The 15142-nt window shown below is 35.4% G+C and overlaps 1 protein-coding gene and 1 pseudogene across 1 annotated transcript; one reads left to right on the forward strand and one right to left on the reverse strand.

The window, feature by feature from the left end:
* The first annotated feature begins 4297 nt into the window (after positions 1-4297).
* On the forward strand, positions 4298-8223 carry LOC150093680 (bis(5'-adenosyl)-triphosphatase enpp4 pseudogene; annotated as a pseudogene).
* Positions 8224-12029: 3806 nt separating this feature from the next.
* On the reverse strand, positions 12030-13013 carry LOC150093681 (beta-1,3-galactosyltransferase 1-like). The gene has a single exon (XM_090413249.1). The coding sequence runs from the start codon at positions 13011-13013 to the stop codon at positions 12030-12032; it is 984 nt and encodes a 327-aa protein (XP_090269375.1).
* Positions 13014-15142: the final 2129 nt, after the last annotated feature.

Here is a 15142-nt window from a genome sequence, read left to right on the forward strand (position 1 = left end):
TAGTTTTGGTTGTTTTTAGGCTAGTTATAACACTTTTGATTTCGTTTTCGCAAGTGGCGAAAATACATATGGAGTTATCAATTCTCGTGGAAGTGCAATTCTGAGGGGCGGTTTTAACATTTTTCAGAATGTTTTCATTGACCGTGGCAAAGTGATTATTGAATTCTTCAGCTCCTCTGTCTTCATTTTCTCTATTCGAATTGCTATCTTTAAGTGTGGGAAGGGTTTGTTTGTGTATAATCTTTGCCGATTAATTTATTCTCAAGCTTCCATTGTTTTCTAGAGTTTCTTTGGTATTTTAGGAATTCATTTTTGTGATATTCGTTGTTACTTTATTTTAGTTTAGTGTGTATTAGATCTCTATAATAATTGGAGCTGTGTTCATAATATTGATTGTGCAAGTATTTAAAAATTTTTTGTATACAGTTTATCTGTAATTTTATCTCTAGTGTCTGATTTCCTGTGTGATCTAAGGCTTAGTTTCTTTCATTTTGTCTATTATTTTAACCTTGAGTCTTGTATTTTACTGTTTACTGTCTCAATAAATGTATGATACGAGGTATCATACATTTATTGAGATAGCTTTTATTGAAATATGATACCTCGTATCATACATTTATCTCAATAAATGTATGATGCGAGGTAATAATATTTGTTTCCGTCGTTTTCTCTTCCCAAGAGACAGTGTTCAAGTTAGATTTCAGTACTCTGTACTTAGTTGTTGTGTAAGGGATGTTTTCCGTGTACTGTCTGTGCTGTGCTTGCAAATGCACTTTAATTCCGATTGGAAAGTAATCCGCGAATTGTTGGCGCAGAACTGCTGCGGATTTTGTTTCCATTTAAAGTTCTCCCGAATACATGATCTAGGCACGATCTACCACCATTGAATTCTTTCGTGGGGACATTAATATATTGTTCGAATCCATGCATGACAAGTAAATCTAGATAATATTGAGAAGAGCCGCTATTCCTCAGCAAATCAATATTCATATCCGTAATTATGAGAACATTGTCACTTTTGATCTCATCTAGACTACACTCGAGTTCTTGTATAAAGTTGGACTCTGTGTAGCAATGTGACCTATATACAGTAATTATATATATACACACTCTCTGTACAAAAAGAAACCGAGCTTTTTGAAAATAGAAGAAACTAGTGGGGCCACGCGTTGTATCTTTTTGTTGTCGAAAGCGGCAACCTGCATTAGTGTTGTGTCAACTGTTTATGACATTTGTTTCATTAGAAGTCGAGTTATAGGGCCTAGAGTGACAGTGTGTTTTGACGAATGGTCAGTCGTCACGATATTCATGCCGTACGCGACGAATTCTCGCTATCAATCGCTTCAAAACTTCGAGATAAAACTCACCATTGACCGTTTGGCCAGGCGGAACGAATTCTTTGTGGATAATTCCATTGGAGAAACAAATCAGCATTGTCTTTACTTTTGACTTCTCCAAGCGACTTTTTTTCGGATGCCCCTCTTCTGGTGGCCTCCACTCAGCACTCTAGCGCTTTGTTTCGGGCTCATACTCAAAACACCACGTTTCGTCACCAGTAACGATCGTTTCAAGGAAGTTTGAGTCCTTACGAGCGGTTTTAATGAGGTCCTTGCAATATTCAATTCGATACATTTTTTTTGGTCGTCGGTCAACTTATGGGGAACAAATCGCAAATTCAATTTAGGAAGGGCCAAACTCTCGGTCAAAATGTTGTGCTCAAAATCAAGATTTTGAGCACAACATTTGGGGATTCCAAAATCTTGATTTTGGAATCTCCAATTCATCTTCAATCAATCTCACGGACGATTTCGGGTTTTCTTTGATGAAATCACGCACATTTTGGATTTTAACTTCGCTCAGTCCAGTTTTTGGACGACCCCGGCTTTTTGTCGTCCTCAAGCGTCTCACAACCACTTTGAAATCGCTTAAACCACTCGTAAACTTGAGTACGGGATAAGCATTCATCCCCGTATGCTTTTGTAAACATTTGATGCTTTTCGGTGAAACTTTTACCAAGTTTAACACAAAAGTCAATGGCGGCTCTCTGTTTGAAACTCATTTCCGACCGTTCGTGAAAACACACTGTCATTCTTGGCACTATAACTCTGCTTCTAATGAAACAAATGTCATAATGAGTTGAAACAACACTAATGAAGGTTGCCGCTTTCGACAACAAAAAGATACAACAGATGGCGCCGTTAGTTTCGTCTATTTTCGAAAAGTTGGACAGATGGTGTATTATGATGTTTTAAAAATAAGTGGACATTTTCAGCTGTTTATATTTTTATTTTAATAATGTTATTAACAAATATGAAGCTTCAAAGAAAGATAATTACATCTCCAGATTTGTTATAATTTCTACATTGATAATAATTTTTAAATCCGCTTAAATGGTACAAATCAATTTCTTCGTCTTTAATCCAGATTTCTGTTAATATCAGAATATCTAGCCGATAGTTTAAATTGTCTAGTAGTAATTCAATGTGTTCTAATTTATCTTGAATACTTCTTATATTTATATGCAAAATATTCAAAGTGCTTACAGTGTTTAAGAATAAAAAGTTTCTTAATTCTAATGAATCAGGACATGCTATACATTTATGAAAAGTGACGTCACAGTTGTTATTCTGATCTGTCATTGTTGTTCGTGAGTCAGTTTTTACTCTCGCTGTTTTCTCGGAGTTTACACAAGTCTTCATCGCATCTGATCCGCCATATTTTAGATGTATCGTCCCTTCTCATGAAGAGTTTGCCCTCTTTGATCCAGAGATATTTGTAGTGGACTTCTTCCTTACGTTTCTTTGCAATAAACAGTAGATGTTTTACGTTTCCAGTCAAGTTCTTCTTTGAATATATTTTACTATCCTGAAAATTGTTATATTTATTAGTTGTACTTAGTTTATATTTGATACTTTGTTCCCGTCCAGCTATTTGTCGCTGATCGCTTTACTTTTAAGTTTTCTAATGATAGGCATTGGTCTGTTTTTCTACACATTAGGAACACGATGTATAGCCTCAATATCATCTTCATTGTAGTTCATCATGATTTTATGCGCAATTTTCTTCGCTATTTCATGCATATTTTCAGTGATTCATGAGGAACACCAAAAATTTACAGGTTTGAACTTATTGCCTGTTGGTTCAGCTCATCCACTGATCCATGAATTTTTTATGCTCCCTACGCAGCTCCATATTTGCTCTTTCTAAATCAATGTTTATTGTTTTGAGTTCCTTAACTTCTTGAGTCAGGCCAGCAATGATAACCAGAAAGTCATCTATTTTGTTTGAAGTATATTCTGTCGAACTTCTTAAGTCGTGAACGTCTTTTTTTTTTTTTTTTAATTCTTTCATTATCCCCGTTAAATCTGTAATACATATATTGTCCATGTTACTTGTCATTACCCCTGGGAGAAGTTGCCGGCGGGCATTGGTTAGCACTGGAATGGCGTCCGTTGTGGAACAAAATTGAGATTTGAGCAGGCTTTTGTTGTACGCCGAATTTGCACGAAGTGTATTTCCGATTTCGTTTTTTGTCTTTAGAGACTTTTTTTTTTTTAAATTGGCTTTCGCTGAGAGTCCATTAAACATACTGGTTGATACACTGATAAAATATTAACTTAATAAGTTAAGTAATAATATCTTCATCCATTTACAATTTTCCTTTATGTTTTACAGGCAAGTAAGTTTTTTTTTTTTTTAAATAAAACTTATCAAATTATTTACGAGTTCAAGAATGGGAGAACTCTCTATCCGAACCCTGCGAAGGTTCTTGACCATGATATCGCCTAAATGGAGTGAAATAGCTTGATTCTCTTTTTTTAATTTTATTTTTAATTATTATTCTAAAGCTGCTCTTAACGAAGGTTCGCTTTATAAGTTCCGAAGATACTTCCAGTTTCATTTTTCTTTCAACATAATCTTTTAACACCACTCAAGAAACTATTCGAGAATGCAATTAGATAAGGGCATTTGTTTGCGTCCGCTCTTATCATTACAAAATGTCTTTGTTAACTATTGATTACAGTAGCATGTCATAGTTCATTGATAGCTGTTCTTTTAAATACGATATTTTTTATATTGTTTAAGTGAATATGAATGCATCTGTATGTTGTTTAGTTGCTGGTAACAAATACTCATTTCTGGATTCACGATATCCTTCAAGAAGGCTGATATTTAATCTTAATTGAAGAGAAATGTCATCTCTTCTTTACCTTGTAATCCTTTTAGACGCATTGATCCTTCCCGTATGTGTAGTGGGAGGTCGTCAGGTATTAATGATGTCCTTTGACGGATTTCGATGGGATTACATCAACAAATTTATACTCCAAATTTTGATATTTTGTCTTCAACAGGTGTGCATGCGGAAGTTGGAGTTAAAACAGCGTTCGTCATGTTGACCTTTCCGGATCACTACACTATTGCTACAGGTAATTATGTAATCTCTGTTATATTCAAAGGTTATTATGATAAATTAGATTATCGATTTGTAATGAAAAAAAAAGAAAAAGAAAACTCTGTCAATTACGATATGTTTATGTTTGTGAAGAACTGAAGGTTGTAGTTTTGGGGAAATATTTCACAGGGAAAACTTTCCATAGCATATTGATCTGATCAAAATGAATGGGACTAGCCAGTTCAGTTAGCCAGCAGTTCAAACTGTAAAAGGATGTAAAACAGACACAATATGGAAACTGTGAAGAGTGTCTCTGAGAGAGGTGTTAACAACCAAATCGATCTCTCTCTCTCATTTTGTTTGTTTCAAATCTAAATTGTTTATTCTAAACTTCATATTATACTACAAAATTTTGAATATTATACGTCTAACCTAAGAGCAACAGCTCGTCCAGATTAAGATATACATATAGTTAGAGACAATGGCGCACCCAGGTAGGGGACCAAAGGGCCCTGGTTCCCCCCAAAAGAAAAAGGAAAAAACACTAGAAAAGTTTCCAAAAATCTTTTCCTAATTAAAATTATTATTTTTTTTATTTATGTTGTGTCGTGTCTTCTATTTCTATACTACTTATGAATTAGTGGTCACATAAGGTGGGAATACCCTATAGCTCTCGGGAATCACAGCTGGTGTGAACGCAAGGCGAACGAAGTAGTGCTCGGTCGGAACAAGCGCTACTTCGTTTGCCCAAGCCCTACCAAAGGAGATCACGGGTATCATATAACTTAATTTAACATCCCTTGCCTTAGTATCCCGTAGTATGTATTTTCAAATCGTCTACTTAACTCGATCCCCCTCCCCAAGATTAAATCTTGAGTGCTCGTCCCCTCCCAAGATTAAATCCTTAGTGCGCCACTGGTTAGAGACAGTTATGCAAAACGTCATCATGTATGGAGAAGAAGATTAACATGCTAACATACACAGAGGAGAAGGCTAACACACTAATATATACAGAAAAAGTTGCATACAACATTAATTAGGTTTTGGAATATAAAGATACCAAGAAATTATATATTAGGTTTAATCCTTTATCCAAATGTAAGCAAACAGTTAAGTTTGCGCCTGAAATATAATCAGGGCAACTCGTATATAGAAGCTAATGACTTAACATCACTTGCCTTAGTATCCCATAATGCAAAGCACATATCCTTACGCGTATGTATAATGCTATGCATTATAGGAAGGGGTCAGTACAGGTTTCGACCTTTATTGAGATCCTCTTTATTGGGAGCAAGACCCAGAGGTGATACCAAGATTGAAGTAATGTAGAAGTCATAGTATAGTATAACTAAGTTATAGTTATACTCGTAGTTATAGTACAACCAAATGGAAAACTTTCCAACAACTTTCTCTAATCCAGAGTATTTTAATAAGGTGTGACACCTTTTGGCTACTCGAATATGAAAATATGACTTTTGCATTACTTCAACCTTAGTATCACCTCTGAGTCTGGCTCCCACTGACGAGACCTCAATAAAGGTCGAAACCGATCTGGTTAGTGAGCCTTCTCATAATGCATAGCATTATACATACCCAAAAGGGATGTGCTATGCATTATGGGATACTAAGGCAAGTGATGTGAAGTCATTAGCATTTTTATACGAGTTGCTCCAGTCCTGAATATAGTTCACGTGCAAACTTAACTGTCTGCTTACACTTGGATAAAGGATTACACCAAGAATATAATTTCTGGGCATCTTTAATTTATAGTATAACCAAGTGGAAAACTTTCCAAAAATAAAAACTAGTTAAATAGCATTTACATTTTACACACGAGACTGAATCTTAGAATACGCAGATGCTAGAAACCATTACCTAAATCCAATAATTTATACAATTATTTTTAACAGAGATTCCTCATTTCTATAGAAAAATAAATATTCCTTGATTAGAGTTTAGCTCAGTAGAAGTGGCGTTTGCTTTCTACGACGCTTGACCGCACGAAAAAAGCCTGGGGTTCAAATCTAGTCGCCGACTAGAGGAACATTTTTCTAAGACTTTTCTCGACCAGTACCCGAGTTAGTCGATCTCTGGCGCGGGCAAGCAGGTTTTTCTCCCGGAAACTTGGATTATTTCGTCCCGTAATCGGCCGTCGAACCCCACACTGTTTTCAGACATTAAAAATATTGTGTTAGGATTAGGGACCACGAAATCGTTGCACTTACTAGCCGCCTTCTTTACTGCGTACCGATTAAATAGTGATAGCCTTGGGCCAGTTATATCTGATTGGCTACCAGTGGAGATTGAACTGCCCACTCAGCCTCCAAAATTTAAATAGGGCTAAAACGGCGTCGCCTACTCCCTATAAGGAAACAAAAAAAGCGTTAGTTCATTTTTTTTCATTTCTTATTGTAAAAGGTAGTATGTTGAATACTTTTGCCGCTAAATAAGTATAATGTTTGTGTATTGCTTCTTTATTTGTTTTAGGAACTATATATTTTAGGCCCTTATATCTACTAAGGAAAGCATCTTGTTTGATATTTACGAAATCGTTATCAGTTTTTATGAATAGCATTTCACTGTAAGAGTATAAATATCTAAGAGGCACAGTAGTATGTTTAGTACGGAACAGTAATCTAACCATAGAAAGGAGGAGTTAAATTCTTGGAACTGTTCCCACTTGTCATTTTTGTAACACCAAGAACACGAGGTTGTGAATAGCTGAGTGAAAGGCATTTCACTAGAGATGAAACTTTGATGAGATTGATTGATGTTTCGATAATCATGCTTCGCAAAGGCGTAGCATAAACCTCTAAAATGTCATTGTAACTAAATGCCTAAAAGTAACGCATATAGGTTTCATGACACATTAGTAAGTATTTTACAATTTTGTTCCATGTTGTTTGATCATCAAGGTATGAATTTCGTAGGTTTTAAAGTAGAATAAAGGTATTTCTTTTATACATCCATTATAATTTTATAAAAATGACATTTAAATTCATTAAAATTGTCGCAGTAGAAGTGATAAAATAAACTGTATTACTATAAGTTCTGTGTCTGTAACTCTCTGCGTGATATTCTGCATTTAGACGCTTCGCTTTATAAATCCGCTCACAAGACTCTTTTCAAATATGACCAATGTCCATTTAAATGAACTTCGCATTCGCTCATACCAATTTCGAGGAATTCTTTTAGTGATATGAAGCTGCCGCGAATCAACCGATGCGCTAACTGTTTGTTTACGACGTCGTTGCTCGCTGCACGTGCGTTTTCGTCTTTGGATGCCTGTGTTATATCCCCTATTTCTGTGATTTATCATCATAATTTAAAGAAATTATTATTTATTTTATTTTTTGTAGGACTGTACACTGAAAGTCATGGCATCGTCGGAAACAAGATGTACGACTCTGAGTTCAACGAAACGTTTACAATGTCCAATGTCGACTCAAAATGGTGGGATGGAGGAGAACCGATCTGGATGGATTACTTCCGTACCGAAGGGCTTGACCTCAGCAGTTTACTATTGGGTCGGAAGTGAAGTTAAAATTAACAATGTGACAGCCACGTATACTCGTCCCTACAATCGCAATACTCCATATGAAACTAGAGTAGATCAGTTAGTTTCCTGGCTTGCTGATGATAAGGTGGATATAGCTTTGGGCTACTTTGACGAGCCTGACAGGAGCGGGCATCGGTATGGTGCAGCAAGTGACAAGGTCGCCGAAGCAGTTCAAAAGGTTGATGGAGTCCTGGGATCCCTAATAAATAAACTTAAAGAGAGGGACCTCTTTGACGCTATCGATATTATAGTAGTTAGCGACCGTGCATGACTAACGTTTCTAATAGCGAAATCCACGTAATCTATTTAGAGAAGTACAGCAAGTGGGATGATATAGAAAGGATTACCGACCAAGGTGCCACTACAGGCATCTTTCCTAAAAACATTACGTATGTGTTTGATAAACTTAATAAGGCTCATGACAATATGACGGTTTACAAGAAGGATGATATTCCCGAACGTTGGCATTTCAGCCATCACAGAAGAATCCCCCCAATTATCGCCGTTCCAGACGAAGGTTACGCTATATACTTCGTAAGTAATTTTGTATCTATCTAGATAAGTCTTAGAAATAGATATATCATTTAGAAAATAAATACGGATTGCATCATCTCGTTTCTTTTCATGCACAAGAAAAGATAGCCACGATCAACCCTGCTAAGGATGGTGTTTGCCATTAGCAACGACGTAACACGTATATTCTATCTCTCTATCCATAATTCAGAATAACAGATAATCCTCACCATCATACTGATTCTGATACCGTTTACCTCTTCTTATTTTTCAAAATAAAGGATAAATGTCATTTATCCACTTGGTGGCTGTGCACTTCGCAAAAATATGCCTGGGGAAGGAGTGTCCTAGGTTCGATTCTCGTCGACGACGTGAATCGAACTGAAGCTTAAGGATCTTCCTCAGCCATAGCCAAGTTAGCCGGTCTTAGGAGTGGACAGCAGGGTTTTCCCCACCCCAGTTTTTATCCTGGGGTTTTTCATCCCGCAAGCAGGCAAACCGGCCCGGTGAAAACACACACGGATACAGTCAGGAATACTTCAGACAGTCCCTCCAGCCATAGGTCTGAACACTTATCTTATTCCGAAAGAAAAAGAATGATAAAAAAAAACGAACAATCTACAGCTCATCCTTTCACTTTAGTTCTCTTAAAAATCATGGAGAAGTTCTAAAAGCCGGTTTCTTTACCACCTGAATCCATCCATTTTTTTAAATAATAGATTTTGCGAAACCTATGATACATTAGTGCTGTGTGTGGACAACGTGTTAAGGAAACGAAATAATCTATTTACGTGTTTCTGGCTTTTGTGTGTTGGTATTAGATTGAGTGTGGCGAACCGTTATTGAACAGGTCGTAACTCTCACCGGAATACCATCTGAACATGTGAGAGTTCGAAGTCTCATTTGTGATTCATTATCTATTTCTTCGTAGATGGCTCGTCAGATACTTTGACGAGCATTCTTTCATTGAACTGGCATCCACTATTCCTTCACTTTCCACTAAACTATTCAAACACAAGCGGCAGAGGAAACTTCACGACCTCCTTCTGCAGTCCATTTTCAATTCACTGAACTCGCTTCCTCCCTTTCATTCCATCTCTCTCTCTCTAGAACAGCAGCCTTCCTCACGAACTATCAATGTCCCGATGATTGGGCAGAGCTACCAGGCTCTTTTTTCCTCTCTATCTAATCTAGTTGTCATTCACTGTTTTTCTTTCCATCTCTTATTTATATTCCCTCCATTTTATCCTTGTGTGGTAGGTTCATTGGTCTGTCACTCCTAAGAAAACAGAATTCTTTGAAACTTAATTAATACACTGATAAGGCAGTTAACACCATCTGCTTTGCGCATTATGGCTGTCAATTTTGTGTGTGTTTTCCTAGAAGAAATTATGACCTGAACCCATAGTATTTCTTCAGAAAAACTTGGGTTTCAGGGATGTAACACCTTCCCATACGAAATTGCCTAACTCACCTTCATTTGAGAAGTTGTTATTATGATTCCTCATGTCTTAGTGGGGTTTTGATCTTTAAGTCTTTCCAATTGATGGGCATCGCCATCGACTAAGCTACCGATGTGTTTTGGACTAGATCACAGTCCCGCATTGAAAGTATGATGTCAAGAACCAGTCTCGTATACTGTAGATTCTCCAATCGAAAAATAAACGGCCTTTCCTTATCATAATCAGATTTAAAAGTTTTTCTGCGCATATTTACTTAACTGTGTACCAGCAAAATTCTTGTTTCTTTGCCAGTATTAGCGAACTGTATCAAATGTAATCAAATGTAATCAAAAAAGGTGGAGACTGGCTGCTAATCAATCTTCAGAGAAAGCTCTTGGGAGTTGGGAATTAAAAACACGGGCTTCCAGCAGAAAACAAAATTCAACTACTTGCCTTTTCCAAAATCGAATAAATGAGGAACCGGTCGAAGAAAGATCTAGAAAAAGTTCCTGTAGTAGACGTCTAGAATCGAACTTATCAGGATCTTTCTTTGGGCAGTCTAGCTCTATGGAAGAAAAATTATTTCCATAGAGCTGTTATATGGGCTGCTTACTTGCTATTTTATGTTTTGTAAACATAAGTGCATCTAAACTTATGTTTAAAGACACTCTAAATTAAAGCTTCTTTTACAGTCCATATCCTGTACCGCGTTTTTATGACAATTTCACCCCTGAGAGTATGTAACCCTACAGTGCAGTGAATGGATTGAGTTAGACAATCTCATCTAGAAACAACAACAAAAAAATTCAAACCAGTTCAGCATTCTGTTAAGCAGAGTGGTGAGGTGGACTCACATCGGACGATGAAAATCACTATTCCCGTAAAGATTTTCACAAAGGCACATGCTAGTAAGATATTGGCTACTTGATCACCAAGCACACCATACTAGCTGGATGGATTGCGTAATTTTTGTGCATCAGATACATTAGTTTATTCTGGTGCTTGATTTTCATTGTGCATTTTTTACAAAGTAATATTGAGTAAACCAATTTTAAGCACTATAAATAGATCAATGTATATAACTATTATATCGTAGGTATAATTAAATTATATGATTTTAATAATAATCTGTGTTGATAGATGATCGATTTATGAAAAACCGTTTTTCAATAAGATTTCTCAAACAACACAGGTATTTGACTATTATTTTAATTCCTTATGTCAATTTAATTCAAATAATGAAATAAAAATTCCATTTTATTGTTTCAATTAATTTACTAAATTGAGAATTAGTAAATTAAGAGATGGTGATATTCGATATCACCATCTCTCATGTCATGTGACGGATCTTATATCAGTTTGAAAGTGAAGTGGCATAGAAGCCAAATACGGATGATTGCTGTTCATCAAAGCTGCAAAGTTACCATCTTTCTTTAATGCAAGGGAAGCGAGCATGTACATTTTTAAAAATATGGCTTTTGTTAAAATCAAAAAGCTATCCTGTTGCATATTTGGGACGCAAAGATGTCTCTTTCTGGTTACTACATCTCTATTCAGTGTTGAATACCTACTTTGCTTTCGCATTCAGACAAAATAAATAATTAAATAACTAGACTTTTTTTTTTTTTTGTAAACAGTAATTATGACGGTAGCAGCATACAAGAACTACGATATCCCCATACAAGTGTCAGTTATGTTTTAAATATTTTATAAGGATTTTTGTAAATTTCCTTCAAGAGAACCAAATGAGAACGAATGGATGAGCATAAAGCTCCGACTGTGAAGTAGAATTATGAGTTATGAGTTATTGTCACAATAACTCTCTTGAGCATATTACTTTATTTTATTTTTTGAAAAATCTACTGACAAAAATTGCGACGGACACAAGCTGACATAGTGTTCGGAATCATCGGTAAGAATTGTTGTAGAGCAAGTAAATATTTACGACAATAAAACATCTCAAGCGTCTTTTATTAATTAATCTTACCTACTGCAGCATATACCTTATAAAAACATACACAAGACGAAAAGCAAAGTTTATTAACATTACAAAGATGTTCACAATAAATATTTACATTGCATTAGTTACAAGCATGAATCTTGTTGAGTTCATGTGTGAAACTTATCGCCACCATGATAAAAGTCCACTATATGTACACGAAATACTTGGATCAAATAATTCTTCCCAAATCAATTCCAATTCTCTTGATGTCACTCTATGGGCAGTGATAAGAGATCGAAAAATGCAGGGATCTAATTTCTGTTTTTTATATTTAAATTGAGGATTATGTAAACGTTCCAGTCCAAGAATTTCAGCACACATACCTGTTAAAAAAACGTCTTCAAATAAAAAGAAGGGAGTCTTTAAGACTACTTCGTATAATTGTGGGATGACACTGACTGGTAGTACATATGCTGAACCGTCGAGATAATCTGGATATACTGCATCGGGAAATAAGAATTCTGGAGTATACCATTTAGACCTTCTGTCTCTTATAGTATATGGTCTGCTGTATTTGTATCCGATCAGAACATCCTGACGATTTGTCTCCTTTAAGAAATTTACAAGATTGGGAATGTTTATAAAAACGTCATCATCAGTCTTTACAATGTATTGTACGTCCAAACAGGAAGAGTTTGCCCATTTTAATAACCACGTGGATTTCAAGGTTAAGTTCCTGTATGAATCCAGCATGTCACACTGGATGATATCTGAATGGACAGCACTTTCTTCATTGACCATTAACTCTGTTAAGCTGTTTAGAGATCTTCCTAAAAGAAAAAACACCAACATATCTTTAAATCTCTCTTTATATTGAGCCCATGTTAGTCGAATTGATCTACGGAGTGCAAAATTTGGAGGACTCGAGCAGACAATGATGGCCAAGTAAGGTTTGACTTCTGTACAGGATTGTAAAGGTGTTTTCAATGGGATGATCTCCTTGTGGTTCACAAGATGGGATATGTTTCTTTGGAGAAAAAACCAACGCCAATCACGAGTATCAGGTGCATACCACATATCGTACACAATAGAGACATATGTAGAGATCCACAAGATAAAAAGAATTCCTAGAAGATACAGTAGCTGTACTTTACGTTTCGGCATTACAGCTATCGGAAAGAGTGACTGTTAGATATACGTCATCAGAAATATTTGATAAAGAAAGACGATTAAATTAAAGAAATTATTATTAGTAGTATTAATTTATTTAATATAATACTAAAATTAATATTATATAGCGTGAAAAGAGCCCTAAGGACAGATTATGAACAAGAAACACGCAACCTACACACCTTACAAACTCAATGAAACACAATACTGTATATAAGTTTAGGCTTTCCACTTCAGTGACTTGCCAAGACATTCCAAATTATCGTGTGCGTGTGTGTGTGTGTGTGTGTGTGTGTGTGTGTGTGTGTGTGTGTGTGTGTGTGTGTGTGTGTGTGTGTGTGTGTGTGTGTGTGTGTGTGTGTGTGTGTTTCTCAACCAACGGGTGTAGTGGATATCAAACATTATCCTATTTCCCAACACAGTAACTAATTCAAGATACAATAAACTAATAAACTAACCGGTGTCATCCTCAGATATTTAAATACATTAAATACATCATTTAATGTATTTAAACACCGTAGTTACAGCGTTTAAATACATTAAATCAAAAATAATATATACATATATAACTCATCGTTATTGTATAAATGCTGTAAAAATGCAACGTTTATTCAACCTCAACTATAAATTACCAACTACAGTAACTATTATTAATACAATATACAGAAAAAAAATGAAAATTTGTAAGAATTTCATTGTTATAAAAAAAAAAACCCAAAAAACAGAATTATATCTGTTGTAAATATATAATCATATGTAAATCATATGTGCTGTATATATGTAATTGCAATATGTAATCATAATTTTAATAATAATAATAAAAAAGACAACAAAAACAAAATAATAATAATAATAATAATAATAATAATAATAATAATAATTTTTTTTTAACATTTTATTATGTCTCAGTATAAGTTACATACAATAATAATATTTATAGTATTTACAATAAGGACTATACAGAATTTTTTTTTTTATGTCTCAGATGAATTGCATACATAGTTGCTGTAGTAATTATATATATATATATAATATTTATAACGCATTACAAGTGTGTATAACAGATACTTGCGAGTTAGTAATTTTCTTCCTCGAAGATTAGCAGAGCTTATCTGAGGAAGATAATAGATGACAGAGGGTGATGGTTTCATGGTTGTGTTCCTATAGTGGTCACAAGCCAGGTGTTGATTTTACTGTTTGTTGGTACGTGCTTGAAAGACTTCGACTGCTATTACAGTTTAACTTTTTTTTTTTTTGTGCAAATAGGGTTGGATTTAGACGTGGTGTGTTTGTTTCTTTGTGTTCTTGTAGTGATAGTTTTTGAGAGGGGGGTTGTCATAGGTGTGTGTGTGTGTGTATGTGTGGTGGGGGAGAGAGAAACAGGAATTGCTCTAATTTTCATTCTCGCTATAATATTTATATAGTGCCTGTTTCAGCTCTCTGTATGTTCCTAGGTTTCTGTTGTCGAACGGCAGTTTGTTTATCGTGTCAGGTACGTAGAAGTTTCGGGTGGCTTTGCCGTAGTGATTGTTGTACTTATATGTTATGTAGTTTGTTGACTGTGGTCTTGTTATTTGATATGTTGTTCTGGTTACTCTATATGTTGGGCTGTAGTAGTGTTTTAACATGACTGTGTAGTGGCGTAAGTGTTTCACCTTAAATATTTTGTGTTTTGTCCGTGCTTCCTTCATAAGAGTGGGTTGTTCCCAGAATATCAGTTTTACCATTTTATCTTGCAACCATTGTAGCCTGTTAAGTCTGTAGTCTGCGCAGAATGCGTATGATGTGATTGCATATCTTAAAATGTTTTCACATAATGCTTTATAGATTAGTATTTTTATGTGGGTTGGGGCAATGTCTTTTAATCTGTATAGTTTGCTTGCTATTATCCTAAGCTTGGTATGTAGGTAGTTTGTATGGCTATTCCAACTTTGATCTGCATCGAAGTGAAGTCCAAGGTAGCGTGTTGTTTTCACCTGTGTGATGGTTGTGATTTTAGGTTCTGCACTTTGTGTATAAGAGGATGAATGTTTGATAGTGAGATATTTAGTTTCTATGGGCAGGGTTTGGGGGTTTTTGAATATCATTAGCTTTGTTTTTCCAGGGTTTATATATATGCCGTT

Source organism: Typopeltis vanoorti, chromosome 23, assembly GCF_054136105.1.
Source record: "Typopeltis vanoorti isolate ZY-2024b chromosome 23, IOZ_Tvanoo_1.0, whole genome shotgun sequence".
NCBI classification, from domain to species: domain Eukaryota; kingdom Metazoa; phylum Arthropoda; class Arachnida; order Uropygi; family Thelyphonidae; genus Typopeltis; species Typopeltis vanoorti.

What these genes read in the sequence shown, in the direction of transcription:
- LOC150093681 (XM_090413249.1), bottom strand. Translation starts at nt 13,013, where the DNA reads ATGCCGAAACGTAAAGTACAGCTACTGTATCTTCTAGGAATTCTTTTT.